Source organism: Lepidochelys kempii, chromosome 6, assembly GCF_965140265.1.
Source record: "Lepidochelys kempii isolate rLepKem1 chromosome 6, rLepKem1.hap2, whole genome shotgun sequence".
In the NCBI taxonomy this organism is placed as follows: domain Eukaryota; kingdom Metazoa; phylum Chordata; order Testudines; family Cheloniidae; genus Lepidochelys; species Lepidochelys kempii.
This window is the reverse complement of record NC_133261.1, coordinates 39,498,185-39,515,955: the sequence shown is the minus strand read 5'-3', so window position 1 is coordinate 39,515,955 and position 17,771 is coordinate 39,498,185. Positions and strand designations below refer to the sequence as shown.

At 40.0% G+C, this 17,771-nt stretch overlaps 1 protein-coding gene across 4 annotated transcripts in view; it reads right to left on the bottom strand.

The window, feature by feature from the left end:
* The window catches only part of CYB5R2 (cytochrome b5 reductase 2), a 35,263-nt gene that overhangs the window by 858 nt on the left and 16,634 nt on the right, over positions 1–17,771 (bottom strand). For 2 of the 4 annotated variants that reach the window (XR_012159358.1, XR_012159360.1), the window contains 6 exons: positions 16,130–16,213; positions 15,266–15,351; positions 14,265–14,364; positions 12,916–13,140; positions 11,984–12,188; positions 1,796–1,915 (listed from right to left, as the gene is read on the bottom strand). Coding sequence is in view for 1 of the 4 variants with exons in the window: in XM_073347690.1 (XP_073203791.1) it covers positions 12,968–13,140; positions 14,265–14,364; positions 15,266–15,351; positions 16,130–16,213 (443 nt within the window). In the remaining 3 variants the exon portion in view is untranslated. Of the gene's footprint in view, positions 1–1,121; positions 1,281–1,795; positions 1,916–11,983; positions 12,189–12,607; positions 13,141–14,264; positions 14,365–15,265; positions 15,352–16,129; positions 16,214–17,771 lie in introns of those variants that run through there. The other 2 variants (XR_012159359.1, XM_073347690.1) reach the window with 2 other exon arrangements.

Genomic DNA, 17,771 nt, shown 5'->3' with positions numbered 1-17,771 from the left:
GCATAGTCTCCACTGATTCTGCTCACCGTCTGAACGGGGTAACTTTTGCCCACAGTAAATTAGTGTGTATATCTGATTAAAAAAACAATTGAAAAACTGAAAATAAGTAACTCCAATATTTTGTAAACAACTGCTGCCCGTGTTCCAGGAGATAGAGTTTACTGAAGCAGTATGGATTTGATTTAACTTTAATATTCCACCATTCTGGACCCCATTTTAAATTACTAAATACAACTGTTACAAAATATTTTGAATATTAAAAAAATTTAATGACAGTCCATCTTCCAGCTAAAAAAATGACCTGGAAGTGAACACAATGTATTTACACATTTGTACAGTGAAAAATTCATACTTTAAATAAACCACGACTGAACCCCCTTTACATTTTAGGCCACCTGATGGGCTCAAACAATTTATATCCTTTTTTAAGATCAATAAGAGAGCATGAAGAGTACTTGTATTACCTGCCTAGTAGGAATGCACCACATGCATTATTGAATGCATCTTGAATGCTTTTGACTTCTAGAAAATATTACTGCAACACACGGCACTATAATTCATGAGAGCAAACGGATGAATTCTTAAATTTGCTAGCGTGTGTAATATTTGTACTGAAGGATTAAAGAATGCCTTGTTCTCATCAGAAATTGATCTTCCTATCATCACTGCATTTTCACTGCATTATGCTGGCATAAGAGTATTTTTTTTCTTTTGATGTGTGAGGTGTTATGTACAATATGTATATTTATTTCCGTATAACTTTGAGAACTCATTTTTAGCACATTTCAAAGTGTAGTAATTCATCATGGTGAGATTGTGTTTTTCTCAAGGCAGAATCTCCTCCAAAAGATGCATGTAGAGTCTGGATAAAATTGTAGTTACTGTCTAATTTGATCTAGTTACTGACTGATTTTACAGATGGAACATTCAGAAGGAACAGTAATGCAAATAGGGGTGCTCTCTCAAGGCATAAGCAACCTCACGGTATGTACCAATTTATACTTGCTGTAAAGTCACAAACTTATCCTGCTAGAATGCAGTGAAAGTTAAAGGACCAGCAGTCCTCTAGAGTAAGTGTTCCAGTGTTCATGTTATAGACTCCTTATTTACAGCCTACTTACATATCCATACTTCAGAAAATCTTTATTTTTAAATAAGTTGTCAGTCCTCTATTCATAGTGGATGGCCGAAGTTGAACTTAAGTGGTGCATAGTCTCCACTTATTCTGCTCACCCTCTGAAAATGGGTGAGTTTTGCCCACAGTAAATTAGTGTCTATACCTGATAAAAAACAATTGAAAAATTGAAAAGTAAATAAATAAGCAATTGCTGTCCCCTGCTCCCTTAGACAGAGTTCACTTTACTGAAGCAGTATGGATTTGATTCTGTATCTAACATATAGAATCGCATAACGTGTAAAATTAATGGCTGCATTGGTGCAGCTGCTTTAAGTAGATTAACTCATTCACTGGAAAGCAAAATGGATGGTCATGTAACATGAAAGTATTTTTATCCACTATGTCACGCACCTGTGAGACTCATTGATGCGGATCATCCCACTATGTTACATATAATCAGGTGGCCTATAATGCCTGAAATATTTATATCATCAAATAAGCTACATCAAGACAGTAAATTCCTGCTGTCATGAATCAGATCTAATTACAGTTGGATTGCTTTGCCATTGCTATACACATCTAACTGAACATACTTCTTACTGGTCTATATACTGTTTACTTTCAGGATATGCTAAGCCAAGATGAAACGCTGAATGACAGCAGATTTTTAACACCTACCTTTGAAGACTGGAGATGATGACCATGACCAAGAACACTGTTATACTCCACTTGTATCCAGAGAACTGGCTGATGAAAGCTGGGTGCTATATGCAGAAAATAGCTTAGGCTTTTCTGCCACTAAGAAGTGTAAAATGTATATGATTATGATGCAGCAACACCTTACAGGTTAAAAAAAACACTGTGTTCTGTGTTGGGTATTTTTACATGGGTATTAAGAAAAATTATGCAAAATATTTCTCATCATCCAGAGAGGGTAAAATTGAAAAATGATTAAGACTAGTAGAAGATTTCTTTACAGATTTATGACTACTTTTATACAGTGGATTTATGCACTGTTACCTGCTAAATTATCTGTTTTATAATTTTGTACTTTTATAATTAACTTGCAATGTAGCAATAACATAAGCAGAATATGCCTCTGTCACAGAATAAGGGTCCTCTTCATATTAAATGATAGTGGCGAGGATGATACTTTGACAATTCCAGTGACTTTCTATCATGCTATATGATTCATGGTGCAGCAGATGCTATCTTGGGATCTGACAGACCCTGGTGCAGACAGTTGTTTACTGAACCATTGCTAAAAAAACTGCAGTCTGGTATAGAGATAGGATTGGCTTTAAGATTTTGAGACTCCCTAAAGAGGAAGAAGGGACTTCATCCCTCATTCACTCTTCCTCTGCTTCTGTACCTCTCCTTGTCTCTGCTTTTTCTATCCTGATTATACTATTGGGATGAAGAGAAAGGACAGATCACCTTTCACCCCTCATGAAGCCCTAGCAGGTGGGTGTGTTCTTAAACAGGCCAGCAGAGAGCATGCTGAACCTTACTCTGCTCTCTCTACAATGAGAAATTTGCTTACAGCAGGAAATCCCATCTTCAGTTTGAGACTGCAAAGGAAATTGAGAGACCCAAAAGTTGGCTTTTCTTAGAAAATGACTCTCTTAACGCATGACTTAACACATAAACAAGTACTGTGTGTGTTTGTGGTCTGGGAACAGGCAGAAAATTCATTTAACTTAAAATGCACATTTAAACTACCAAAATGGTGCATACCACCCTCGCTACAGATACCTCAAGGTGAGTGCAATAAAAGTTTTAGCCCAGTACATAGATGAAAGTTCCTTGTACAATTGGAACATTTCAGTAAGCTCCGCTGAATTTTGAGTCAAAATGACTAGAGGAGCTACAAAGCACAGTTTAACAGGTAGTGTGAAACTTAGCACAGATGGTTGGAAAACCAGGAGGAAGTGATAGACTCCAAGTCCTTTACTCCCTGAATTGCATTCAGCATACTATAAGCTATATAAATATATATGGATTCCACATACTGGCATGACTGAGATGTGGTTAGAAACAAGTTGTAATGTTTGCCGCTTTTAAAAAAACAAGTTTCTCATGCAAAGAGTCCTGTGGCACCTTATAGACTAACAGACTTATTGGAGCATACGCTTTCATGAGTGAATACCCACCTTGTTGGATGCATGTAGTGGAAATTTCCAGAGGCAGGTATAAATATGCAAGCAAGAATCAGGCTAGGGATAACGAGGTTAGTTCAATCAGGGAGGATGAGGCCCTCTTCTAGCAGTTGAGGTGTAAACACCAAGGGAGGAGAAACTGCTTTTGTAGTTGGCTAGCCAGTCACAGTCTTTGTTTAAGCCTGAGCTGTTGTTGCCAAATTTGCAAATGTACTGAAGCTCCGCAGTTTCTCTTTGAAGTCTGATCCTGAAGTTTTTTTGCTGCAGGATGGCTACCTTTAAATCTGCTATCGTGTGTCCAGGGAGGTTGAAGTGTTCTCCTACAGGTTTTTGTATATTGCCATTCCTAATATCTGATTTGTGTCCATTTATCCTTTTACGGAGGCACAGTCCAGTTTGGCCGATGTACATAGCAAAGGGGCTGTCAAGATTCCTTCCCCACTCTGAACTCTAGGGTACAGATGTGGGGACCTGCATGAAAAACATCCTAAGCTTATCTTTACCAGCTTAGGTCAAAACTTCCCCAAGGTACAAAATATTCCACCCTTTGTCCTTGGATTGGCTGCTACCACCACCAAACTAATACTGGTTACTGGGGAAGAGCTGTTTGGAAACGTCTTTCCCCCCAAAATACTTCCCAAAACCTTGCACCCCACTTCCTGGACAAGGTTTGGTAAAAAGCCTCACCAATTTGCCTAGGTGACTACAGACCCAGACCCTTGGATCTTAAGAACAATGAACTATCCTCCCAGCACTTGCACCCCCCCGTTCCTGGGGAATGTTGGATAAAAAGCCTCACCAATTTGCATAGGTGACCACATACCCAAACCCTTGGATCAGAACAATGAAAAAGCATTCAGTTTCTTACAAGAAGACTTTTAATAGAGATAGAAGTAAATAGAAGTAAAGAAATCCCCCCGTAACATCAGGATGGTAGATACCTTACAGGGTAATTAGATTCAAAACATAGAGAACCCCTCTAGACAAAACCTTAAGTTATAAAAAGATACACAGACAGAAATAGTTATTCTATTCAGCACAGTTCTTTTCTCAGCCATTTAAAGAAATCATAATTTAACGCATACCTAGTTAGATTACTTACTAAAAGTTCTAAGACTCCATTCCTGGTCTATCCCCGGCAAAGAAGCCGACAGACAGACAGACAGATCCTTTGTTTCTCTCCCTCCTCCCAGCTTTTGAAAGTATCTTGTCTCCTCATTGGTCATTTTGGTCAGGTGCCAGCGAGGTTACCTTTAGCTTCTTAACCTTTTACAGGTGAGAGGAGCTTTTTCTCTGGCCAGGAGGGATTTTAAAGGGGTTTATCCTTCCCTTTATATTTATGACAGGGGCACTGCTGGCACATGATGGCATGTTATATTGGTGGACGTGCAGGTGAATGAACCGGTGATGGTGTCGCTGGTGTAGATATGTGGACAGAGTTGGCACTGAAGTTTGTTGCATGGATTGGTTCCTGAGTTAGAGGTACTGTGGTGTGATGTGTCATTACTGGTGAGAATATTCTTCAGGTTGGCGGGTTGTCTGTGGGCAAGGACTGGCCTGCCTCCCAAGTCCTGTAGACCTCTCTACAAAGGAAAAAGAACTGTAAGCCGCCACATGGGGCCACAACAGTGGTATCCCTAACTCACCCAGCAATATAGTCAATCTGTCCAGCTACACACTCGGCCCGGCAGAAGAATCTGTCCTATCTCGGGGACTCTCTTTTTGCCCCACCCGCCCCACAAACATGCTACAGTTCTGCGGTGATCTGGAAGCCTACTTTCGCCATCTCCGACTCAAAGAATACTTTCAAGATAACACGGAACAGCGCACTGATACACAGATACCCTCCCACGGACTCCTGAGGGTCAAAATGACAGTCTGGACCTATACATAGAATGCTTCCGCCAACGTGCACAGGCAGAAATTGTGGAAAAACATCACTTGCCTCATAACCTAAGACATGCAGAATGCAATGCCACCCACAGCCTCAGAAACAACCCTGACATTATACTTGAAGAAGCTGATAAAGGAGGTGCTGTTGTCATCATGAACAGGTCTGACTACCAAAAGGAGGCTGCCAGATAACTCTCCAATACCAAATTCTACAGGCCACTTTCCTCAGATCCCATTGAGGAATACACTAAGAAACTGCACAATCTACTCAGGACACTCCCTACACTAACACAGGAACAAATCAACATAAAATAACCCCGGTCGGGACTCTAAGGGTATCTACTACCCAAGATCCACAAACCTGGAAATCCTGGACACTGTATCATCTCGGGCATTGGCCCTCTCACTGAAGTCTGGATATGTGGACTCTCTACTCGGACCGTACGCTACCAGCACTCCCAGCTATCTTCGTGACACCACTGATTTCCTGAGAAAACTACAATGCATTGGTGATCTTCCAGAAAACACCATCCTAGCCCCCATGGATGTAGAGGCTCTCTACACAAACATCCCAAGATGGAATACAAGCTGTCAGGAACAGTATCCCTGATGATGCCACAGCACAACTGGTTGCTGAACTCTGTGACTTTATCCTCACGGACAATAATTTCAAATTTGGTGACAATATATTCCTCCAGACCAGTGGCACCGCTATGGGCACCACAATATGCCAGTGTTTTTATGGCTGACCTGGAACAATGCTCTCATCCACTCACGCCCCTTCTCTACCTACATTACACTGATGACATCATCATCATCTGGACCCATGGGAAGGAAACCCTGGAAGAATTCCACCACAATTTCAACAGCTTCCACCCCACCATCAACCTCAGCCTGGACTAATCTACACGGGAGGTCCACTTCCTAGACACCCCGGTGCAAATAAGCGACGGTCACGTTAACACCACCCTATACCGAAAACCCACCGACCGCTATGCCTACCTTCGTGCCTCCAGCTTCCATTCCGGACACACCACACGATCCATTGTCTACAGCCAAGCGCTGAGGTACAACCACATTTGCTCGAACCCCTCAGAGACCAACACCAACAAGATCTTCACCACGCATTCTCAAAACTACGATACCCGCATAAGGAAATAAGGAAACAGATCCCGATGTGTACCCAGAAGCCTCCTGCTGCGAGACAAGCCCAATAAAGAAACCAACAGCACTCCACTGGCCATCACATACAGTCCTCAGTTAAAACCTCTCCAACGTATCATCAGTGATCTACAACCCATCCTGGATAACGATCCCTCACTTTCACAGGCCTTGGGAGGCAGGCCAGTCCTCGCCCACAGACAACCCGCCAACCTGAAGCATATTCTCACCAGCAGTGACACACTGCACCATAGTAACTCAGGAACCAATCCATGCAACAAACCTCGATGCCAACTTGCCCACATATCTACACCAGCGACACCATCACAGGACCTAACCAGATCAGCCACACCATCACCGGTTCATTCACCTGCACGTCCACCAATATAATATGCCATCATGTGCCAGCAATGCCCCTCTGCTGTGTACATTGGCCAAACTGGACAGTCCCTACATAAAAGGATAAATGGACACAAATCAGATATTAGGAATGGCAATATACAAAAACCTGTAGGAGAACACTTCAATCTCCCTAGACACACACTAGCAGATTTAAAGGTAGCCATCCTGCAGCAAAAAAATTTCAGGACCAGATTTCAAAGAGAAACTGCTGAGCTTCCGTTCATTTGCAAATTTGGCACCATCAGCTCAGGCTTAAACAAAGACTGTGACTGGCTAGCCAACTACACAAGCAGTTTCTCCTCCCTTGGTGTTCACACCAACTGCTAGAAGAGGGCCTCATCCTCCCTGATTGAACTAACCTCATTATCCCTAGCCTGATTCTTGCTTGCATATTTATACCTGCCTCTGGAAATTTCCACTCCATGCATCTGACGAAGTGGGTATTTACCCACAAAAGCTTATGCTCCAATACGTCTGTTAGTCTATAAGGTGCCACAGGACTCTTTGCTGCTTTTACAGATCCAGACTGATACTTGTTTTTTTAAGAGAGTACCTGCTGTTATACTTTTCCCTTAACTGTTCTCTCTTCATTCCAGTCTCCTATACGTGCTTAATGTAAAGCACTACCCTAATATAACTCTAGCAAACTACAGCCAACATAACATGCAAAGGTCACTAGTTAGGAAATGCTAGGTAGGGCTGCAGCGCTGGTGTTAGTATAGCTTATTGCTTAGTATAGATTGGCCAAATCCGCTCTGCAGATTTTCGTGGCATCATGCTAGCATAGCTGAGAGAGAAACTTGAGCTACGTCTCAAGATATGTTGCAATAAATCCAGAAGTGTTCTGCTCCAAAAGAAATTAAAGATATTAAATGATGAAATATAGCAAGAGACTGTGACTCTCCCTTGCGTATACATCTAAGGAAAAGCAAATGATGAATGTTTTATGATCTCCAATAGGATATAAATATAGTGGTGCAGTTCTTTTCTGGAGACCTGATTATCAGTCAGATATAGAATCACAGAAATATAAGACTGGAAGGAAACTTGATAAGTCATCTAGTCCTGTCCCCTGCACTGGGGCAGGACTAAATATTAGCTAGACCATCCCTGACAGGTGTTTGTCATTGGAGGTTTTTAAGAACAGGTTAGACAGATTCCACAACCTCCCCAGATACTTTGTTCCTATTCTTACAGAACCTTACAGTTAGGAAGTTTCTCATGTCTAACCTAAATCTCCTTTGTTTCAGTTAAGCCCATTGCTTTTTGACGTGTCCTCAGTAGTAAGGACAACAATTTTAACAACTTTTTATGTATTTGAAGACTTATGTTTCTCATCAGTCTTCTCCCGTTTTTTTCAGTTTTTCCTCTTAGGTCATGTTTCTTAGACCTTTAATCGCTTTTGTTGCTCTCCTCTGGACTTTCTCCAATTTGTCCACATCTTTCCTAGAGTACAGTACCCAGAACTGGACACAATACTCCAGTTGAGGCTTATCAGTGCTGAGTAGAGAAGAAGGAATTACTTCTCTTGTCTTGTTTATGACACTCCAGCTAATACATCCCAGAATAATATTTGCTTTTTTTGAAACAGTAGTATATTGTTGACCCATAGTGATCCACTCTAAATCCCCAGATCCTTTTCTGCAGTATTCCTTCCTAGGCAGTTCTTTCCCATTTGTATTTGTGCAACTGATTATTCCTTCTTAAGAGTAGTAATTTGCACTTGTCTTTATTTCATAAATAAGGCATTTCATAAATGCCTTTCAAAACCATTTCTCCAGGTTGTCAATATCATTTTGAATTCTAATACTGTCCTCCAAACTGCAACCCCTCCCATCTTGGTATCCTCTCCTCAAACAGGAAGTTACACCTACAAGCTCCAGTGCAGATATACCAAAACAGTGCAGGCTGCCCATGGAGCTAGAGGTAACTGGCAGTCCTGCTTGCTGCACATAAAAGCTAGAAGTTATGCCTGCAAAGCCACCTTCCATCCCTTCTACCTTAAGGTTTCTCTTCAGCTGTCAGCCAGGTAGACTGACAGGGCTGTATGGGCCTCAACAGGCGTCCCCCAGGAGTAGGGCTGCAGTAATGACTCCCCACACACATGTTCACTACCACAGTACTAGTAGGCTATTTTGTACTGGGCAATTCCAAAAACAGTCTTGACAGGGTTGTGAAACAAAGATATTTGATTTTGGAAGATATAATGGGCTTGAATTAAACACTTTCAGAGGGTGGGTTACTGGTTAGATCTCATCCCTTTTGGTTGCAATGAGGTTTAATTTTGTGTGTTCTGATGCTAAACCATGTTTGGAAAGATTTCTCAGGGTATGTCAATGCCAGACATGCCTCTTTCAAAAGAGCTTAAAGTCGGGCTGTTTTCACTTAAGTGCTATTCAGAATGAGTAAGGGGTGACCCTTATTCATAGGACTAGTTAAAGAGCAAGGCATTACTCACTGAGTAAAGTTATGGCCCAATCTAGCCCTTACTGCACAAACTTCAAAGTGTGACGCAAATGGGGAAATGAGACATGAACTGCAGTCATAGAACTGACTTCTCCTAAAGACTAGTTAACAAGTTTGTGTATAAATCTCTCTCCTGTTAGAAATTAACAGCTAATTTCCACTACGCCTATTGTGCAAAATGAACTTTAATGTATGGAGCCAGTAGAATTGTTTATGATAGAGGCTGGCATTTTCAAAAGTCCCATTCACTTAACAGGGATCAGAGTTAGGTTTTTAATGAATACTTTTGATATTTCTCCCTGGTGTCTGTTTGAACACATGGTTATCATTTTAGTGTACTCTGTGCACCTTAGATGAATTTGCCTGTGAATGTGTAATTAACTGTGTTTGTTTTGTACAAATGTTGACTCAATGTACACTGACAGAGCAGAGAAGGGTAGTTTTGCACCCTAAGATGTTTCAAGCAGGCCATACTGTAAGTATTATTTTTAAAAATCCAGTTCCAGTGTGTTGGGTTGTGAACTTAAGTGTTCTGTTAACTTATATTTGAATACTAGAGTATCTTATTTGATATATAAAATAAAAGTGAAAAGTTCACAAAATACAAACACTGACCTTTGGGCAATCATACTGTAATAAATAAATGCTGTATGTTTGTCTATATTCCATGTTGACTCTGTATAGTACATTTTATATATGCCTGGGCAGCTGGGGAATTTTAAAGTTTGTTGAAGAGCAAATGGGGGTAAATGAATAGTTAAGAAGAGTACCTTGTATCATACCCAGAGAGGCAATGGGGCTAGAATACCAATGGAGTCAGAATACCTGGGTTCTATTCCCATTTCTGCCAGTCACTTGCTATATGCTTGGGTATTTCAGTTAACCTCTGTGTTTCTCTGTCTATTCAATGAGCATACCCACTTTGAGAAAAAAATCTATAGATGGAAAAATGCTCTGTAACAGCTCAGTGTCAAAATATATTTAAGCATTTCTTAAAGCTTATAAACTTCACCCTCAGAATGAATAAGAATCCTTTAAGTGTTATCATTTAGCTTTATAATACTTATAGCAATTACTTGGTAACATTTTAAAATTATCATCACAATGAATAAATATGCAATTTTCAGAGTAGCAGCCGTGTTAGTCTGTATTCGCAAAAAGAAAAGGAGGACTTGTGGCACCTTAGAGACTAACCAATTGAGCATAAGCTTTCGTGAGCTACAGCTCACGTCATCGGATGCATTCAGTGGAAAATATAGTGAGGAGATTTATATACACACAGAACATGAAAAAATGGGTGTTTATCATACACACTGTAAGGAGAGTGATCACTTAAGATGAGCTATTACCAGCAGGAGAGTGGTTCTCCCCCCCCACTCTCCTGCTGGTAATAGCTCATCTTAAGTGATCACTCTCCTTACAGTGTGTATGATAAACACCCATTTTTTCATGTTCTGTGTGTATATAAATCTCCTCACTATATTTTCCACTGAATGCATCCGATGACGTGAGCTGTAGCTCACAAAAGCTTATGCTCAAATAAATTGGTTAGTCTCTAAGGTGCCACAAGTCCTCCTTTTCTTTTTGTAAATATGCAGTGTTGAAGAAGAAATAAGCATTTTTTTCTAAAAATAAACAGATGGAGAATGGACAAGAGGGAAAAATTCACAGGTTCAAAAGAGACTTAAGAGAAGACACACTAAGAGGTTCTCTTGGCAAGTAAATCTCCTCTGGGACAAAATCCTAGCCTCAGAAAAGTCTATTGAAGTTTTGCCACGGACATCAGTGGGGCCAGGATTTCACCTCTGCAGTCCAGCTTGCAGCCAGTGAATGAGGGAAGCCATAGTGCAGGCAGTGAACAGTGCACCAGTTAAAGCCAGCTATATGCTTGCCACTTCCCAGGGAAGAAGATGGTTCTGAGCTGCACTGCCTAGCCCAGTGTCTCTCAACCTTTCAGGAGTCTCATTTGTCTTATGTTCCCCCAAGTTTCACCACTATTACTGAAACATTGCTTAATTTTGTCATTTATACCACAATCATAAAATTAAGTCAGTTGGAATATAAATATCATACATACTTACATTTCAGGGTATAGTATATAGAGCAGTATAAACAAGTCATTGACTCTATAAAATTTCAGTTTATACTGACTTTGCTAGTGCTTTTCGTGTAGCCTGAACTAAAACTAAACAAATATTTAGATTAGTTGATGTACCTGTTGGAAGACCTCTGCGTACCCCTGGTTGAGAACAACTGGCCTAGATAACAGCAAAGGAGGTGCGACCCAGGTTGCCTGGAATCCATAACCCCACACATTCTTGAAAATAATATGGCAAAAACTTAAGCAAAGAAAATTTTACAAAGGGCCCTGATTATGACTCTCCAAAACGAAATGGTATTAAAGGGCTCAGTCCACAGTGGCACTGGGATCACCACAACTTTTAAGAGGGCTGGCCTACAAGCCTGAAGCATTTTGATCTCTGTCTGCTATAACTGTTATTGGGATAGTGGGTCTGAGTAGACTTAATCAGTGAGGTAACAAAGAGCAAATTTTATTAGTCCCAAACATCTGATTAAAAATATTAAGTGCTACTGGGTAAATTTCCAATCAGACAGATTAAAAACAGGATCCCTGCCCCACACTTTCCAAGTTTAAGGCACAAGACAGTACAAACCAGCCCTGAGATGGTGAACACAGAGCGGTGCACAGTCACAAACTGAAAAGTGTTTGTGAAGAGAGAGTAAAAACAGTGAAGTTTAAGGGTGTATAGAATGAGTCATGTACCTTATGTGTGGAAGTACCACTTTCTTTTGGGTGAGACACTTCTGAAACTGCTCAGAGCACATGTACTTCATGGAGAGAACTGTATTTCGTAAGTACGTATAAACAACAGTAGATACTTATATTGAAGTTCAGTCCAACTTAAGGCAGCAATGCAGTTTTCAGTGACTGTCAATCAAATCCTCTTTGTACAGCAGAAATCTAAGTGCTGGCAAACAAATATATACCTGAATAGCATTCAGTGACTCACTCAGCATGAAGGTTAATATTGAATCCCCTAAATTAAATTTCAGATAAAATTTTACTCTGAAATGAGAATTTTAACAAAACAGTATGAGAATCTCTTCATGCACTTTCACTGTCCGTGAGCTACTGCAATTTCTTCCCATGACCAGATTCCTTAATCTACTTTGCTGTTTTATGGCAGCACATTCCTAAGAAATATTCTTTATCCCCTCTTTCATACAGGAAAGAAATTAATTTATTCACATTGTAATGAATAGATTACATGTAGAGTCTTATCACACAAACCTTGCATAAGTTAGGAAATAGGTTCAGAATTTAGGACCATTGTAGGCTGCTGAATGTCAGTGCTATACCCAAGTATATAATAAATAAAATAAACTGATCTTTCCCCCCCGCATTGTGGATACAAATTTTATTTCATTATAGCAATAAAGTCAGAACATTTCAGGGCAACTCAATTTCAGGTAGCTAGAGTCATGTGGCCTTTAACTTTGTATATTAACACCCTCTCCATATTATAGCTAGCCAGATAAGCAATAAGACATGGAGATGCATAGCAGAAAACATTTAAAGACTATTACTCAAGCTCTCAGGATTAAAAACATTCAAGGTAATGTAGAGACAGAACAAAATTACTCAACTATTCAATAAAACCTTTAATTAGGACTACAAAATTGCAATCAACTTACATTGTTCTAAAAGTGCTGTAGCACAACGGATTATTACTGCATTGCATCAGTGTTAATAAGCGAATGTGTTATCTCTGAGATAACCAAGTTTTTCCAGATTGGGCTGACACGCAAACTGAATCATAGGTGGAGGCCCACACATCAGAATAAGAGTATCTCTGCCTGGAGGAGGGAGGTATGCTTTAATCATGTCTGCAGTAATGAAGCCAGAGCTATACTTCCAGTCTGAAACAAACAACAAGGGATACCATTAATACCTTACAACAATTCAAACATATATTCACACTAAAGGTCCCCATCCTGCCCCTCAACGTGACACCAGCCACACACACATACACACACACAGACAAATATCCCGATAGATTCAGCATTTATACCACATTACTGTAAGCAAGCACTTGACAAGGGTAGGATCAAAACCCTGGACTACATCCTCCACTGTTGTAAGTACAACCTTGTCTAGGGCACGCAATAAGCAGGCTGCTTCACACTGCGGCATCTACCTACACACAGCAGGGAAAGGCTCCACCAGCGAGAAGCTGCCCCTCTCCTTGCTGCCTCTCCCCTGCCCTGGGGAAAAGCTCCAGCAGTGGGATACTGACATGAGAGGCACTGCTTGGGCATGTAGAAAGCCGTGTAGGGTATATACCCTAAGGTTCTGGCATGTCTTTACTCACTTAAACAGTGCTTCATCATCTACACTGCTTATTCTACCCAGGCTGCTTTACGTGTAGACATAGTTGTGATCACTTACACCAGCCATTCATTTGGCTGTGTGTTTTGTGAGCTAGATATAGTAGAGCTCTAGCTTTTTGTTTTCCATCCCAATACAGTACTACATAGAAACCCACAACTGATTCTTTATCTTTGTATTGTGCAACTGCACCCTATTTGAAACTGATCTACTGTAAGTGGCACTTGTACATTTGCCTGTTGTGCCCATAGCAAGTACTAAGCAGACAGGATGCCAAGGTAACATCATTCTGCTGATGAAATGAGGAGGGAGACTAGACAAAGCAGAGTTGTGTATTTTGCTGAAAAGTCCAAGAAACTGACACTTTACCCTACCAGTACCATGACAAACATTTCACTATCCAAAGGTCCGCAGGTAACGGTTGCATCATTCAATGGAAGTTAATTATTAGTTCCTGTTTTCTAAGGTTTACAGAACAGCTCCCTGCTTTGGTAAAGTTATCAGATACTAGTAAGTTCGCTAGGAGTGCTCAGATACCATAGGAATGGATGTTTGGATATTGTAGCAATATCCATTAGTAGGAAGGATTAAACCTGTGGCTTGTATACAGAAAAGAGGGCAGAAGAAAATCTTCCTTCGAACACCAGTAACTTACCATGAGGAGGTCTGTCCAATGTATACTGCACCTTAAATTGATCAGGGTGATTCTTGGCTACCTCTTCCAGCTCAGCTCTCAGTAATATGTCTTTTTCAGTCTGTTTAAAAAAAATAAAAGGTGGGGGGGGAATTGTTTGTCACCAGACCATATCAGTGCACACAGTAACATGGACTAACATGGCACTTACTTCGTTTTCAGCAGGCAGGAATCAGAGTTTCTCATTTATCAACAGTCAGTAGACAAACTGAATTTTTCTTAAGCATATGGTAGTTTATAATTTTCTTCACTGTAAATCCAGATTAATAGTAAAAACAAATCAGATTTAACAGCAACCTAGCTGATACTAGTGTTAAATAGTTAAACAGCCAAATGCCAGGAAATTCAGAATCAAGGTTAAAACTCTGATTTGTCTTGGTCTCCCCACCAGTAAGGTTTTTTTTGCATATTACAAACATGGCAGTGCCTCGGTATAACAGTGAGAGTTAAGAACAGGGAGTGAACTTCTGGCCTCCCTGAAATCAATGGAGTCAGGATTTCACCCACAATCTTCAGTTCAGGAGTTCGGGGCTTCTGGCAGTTTTACATGCACAAACATTTTGTATGTTGTACTAATATGATTTCTTGGGGATATTTTTTCCTTTTTGTTGGTTTAAGAACAAAAGAAACCAAACCCAGGACAGTGTCTGAGAACAGATGCAATAACCTGTAATATCTCTTGTAACTTCTTATATAGATCATTTTTAAATAAACCATGTCAAATCACATAGCAGCCTTGATAATCAAAGGGAGTTCTGCATGTGAAGTATGTGGACTAGGACTACATGCTTTAATATAACTGTGTGGTACGTATGCATAATACAGATCAAGAGAAAAATCTTGTGATTCAGGGAAGTAATTTTTCCAAATTAAATATCACAACAGTATCACCAGTTCAAAGTCCTCTTAATGGTGTCCCTGGGGTAAAAAAAGAGGGCAAACAAATGACCCAATATATTTACCTGATTAGCAAAAAGGAGGTAACACTTTGTATCATCATTAGGATCCTTTGTGATGTGACGGATCAGCTGCAACATCGGAGTTATTCCTATTCAAAACAAAAGACAATTATAGATGAGCTTTTCCTTTTAGCTCACATGAAGGCTGCATTATCAGGCAGTATGGCAAGCTGACGTCAGTGGAAGTATTGTCTGCATGAAGCCACAAGATCAGGCCCATAATATCCCAATTTCAGATCCATGTCAGCTGTAAAGTTTCTTCTTTTTACTCAAAAAAGCTACAAAGTAACACTTTACCTAGTGCTTTATTATCATTAAATAATAAACACTCTGGTAGGATAGGTAAAGTAAATATTATAACCTGATTGTACAGAGGCTGACACAGACTCAGAGAGGTTAAGTGACTTGCCCAAGATCACATAATGAATCAGTTTAAGAGCCAGGACAAAACATGTGTTCCTGGCTCATAGGCCTGAGCTCAGACCACATCTCTCTTTCTCTGTATTATGATGATTATTAATACTGTGTCAGTGCCCCACATCCGCTATCAGAATCAGGAGCCTATTGTCCAAGGACTGTAAAAATAGGAGAAAACAGTCCCCGCCCTGAGTATCTTCATATAAAGGAAAGGAAATCCACAATGTTCAGTACATAAATACATAGATGTTAATTTTAACCAAATGGAATGTTGAAATATTACATCCATGTATCGATGCGAGCACTGTTAGGCAACAGATTCAATTGGTAATGGAGAGAACCTTCAGTCACAAAATAAATTAAACAGAAAATGTCTCGATAATCATCACAACCCTCTAAACCTCTATTTGCTCTCTCATGAGGTTGCTGCCCTCAGTGCAACAGTTTCACCTGTTCCTCCAGCTATCATCCCAAGATGCTTTACAAACTTTCTCTGTGCTTCAGACTTCTTGTCAGGCTTGATAGCAAAGTTACCTGGAAGAAATATTCAGAACTTACAGGTACTTAAATTAATAAAGTATAATAGAACAAACTTATAAATTAAACAGTAATAAGTCACCAGGACCCCAGATGGTATTCAACCAAGAGTTCCAAAGGAACTCAAATATGAAACTGCAGAACTACTAACTGTGGTATGTAACCTATCACTTAAATCAATTTCTGTACCAGATGACTCCTGGATAGCTAATGTGACACCAATTTTTTAAAAAGGCTCTGGAGGCAATCATGACAATTACAGGCCGGTAAACCTAACTTCAGTACCTGGCAAATTGATTGAAACTGTAGCAAAGAACAGAATTATCAGACACACAGATGAACACAATTTGTTGGAGAAGAGTCAACACAGCTTTTGTAAAGGGAAATCATGCCTCACAAGTCTATCAAAATTCTTTGAGAGGATCAACAAACATGAGGACAAGGTTGATCCAATGTATGTAGTGTACTGAGACTTTTGAAAATCTTTGACAAGGCTTCGCACCAAAGGCTCTTAAGCAAAGTAAGCAGTCACGGGGTAAAAGAAAGACAAAAGACAGAAAACAAAGGGGGAATAAATGGTTAGTTTTCAGAACAGAGAAAGGTAAATAGTGGTGTCCCCCAGCGATACGTTCGGCGACCAATACTATTCAACATATTCATAACTGATTTGGAAAAAGGGGTAAACAGCAAGGTGGCAAAATTTGCTGACAATACAAAATTACTCAACGTTAAGTTTAAAGCAGACTGCAAAGAGTTAAAAAGGGATCTCACAAAACTGGGTGACTAGGCAACAAAATGGCAGATGAAATTCAGTGTTGATAAATGAAAAGTAACGCACATTGGAAAACATAATTCCAACTATACATACAAAACGATGGGCTCTAAATTAGCTGTTGCTATTGTGAATAGTTCTCTGAAAACATCTGCTCAATGTGCAACAGCAGTCAAAAAAGCAAATGTTAGGAACCACTGTGAAAGGGATAGATAAGACAGAAAATATAATACCACTATAGGTTTCAGAGTAACAGCCGTGTTAGTCTGTATTCGCAAAAAGAAAAGGAGTACTTGTGGCACCTTAGAGACTAACCAATTTATTTGAGCATGAGCTTTCGTGAGCTACAGCTCACTTCATCGGATGCACGTAGCTCACGAAAGCTCATGCTCAAATAAATTGGTTAGTCTCTAAGGTGCCACAAGTACTCCTTTTCTTTTTGCGAATACCACTATATAAATCCATGGTATGCCTACACCTTGAATCCTGCTTGCAGTTCTGGTCACCTCATCTCAAAAAATATATAGAATTGGAAAAGGTATAGAGAAAGGCAACAAAAATGATTAAGGGTATGGGACAGCTTCCATATGAGGACAGATTAAAAAGACTGGGACTTTTACGCTTGGAAAGAGACAACACGTACGATGAACAGTATGGAGAAAGAGAATAAGGAAGTGTTATTTATTCCTTCACGTGACACAAGAACCAGGGGTAACCCAATAAAATTAATAGGCAGCAGGTTTAAAACAAACATCAGGAAGTACTTCTTCACTGAACACACAG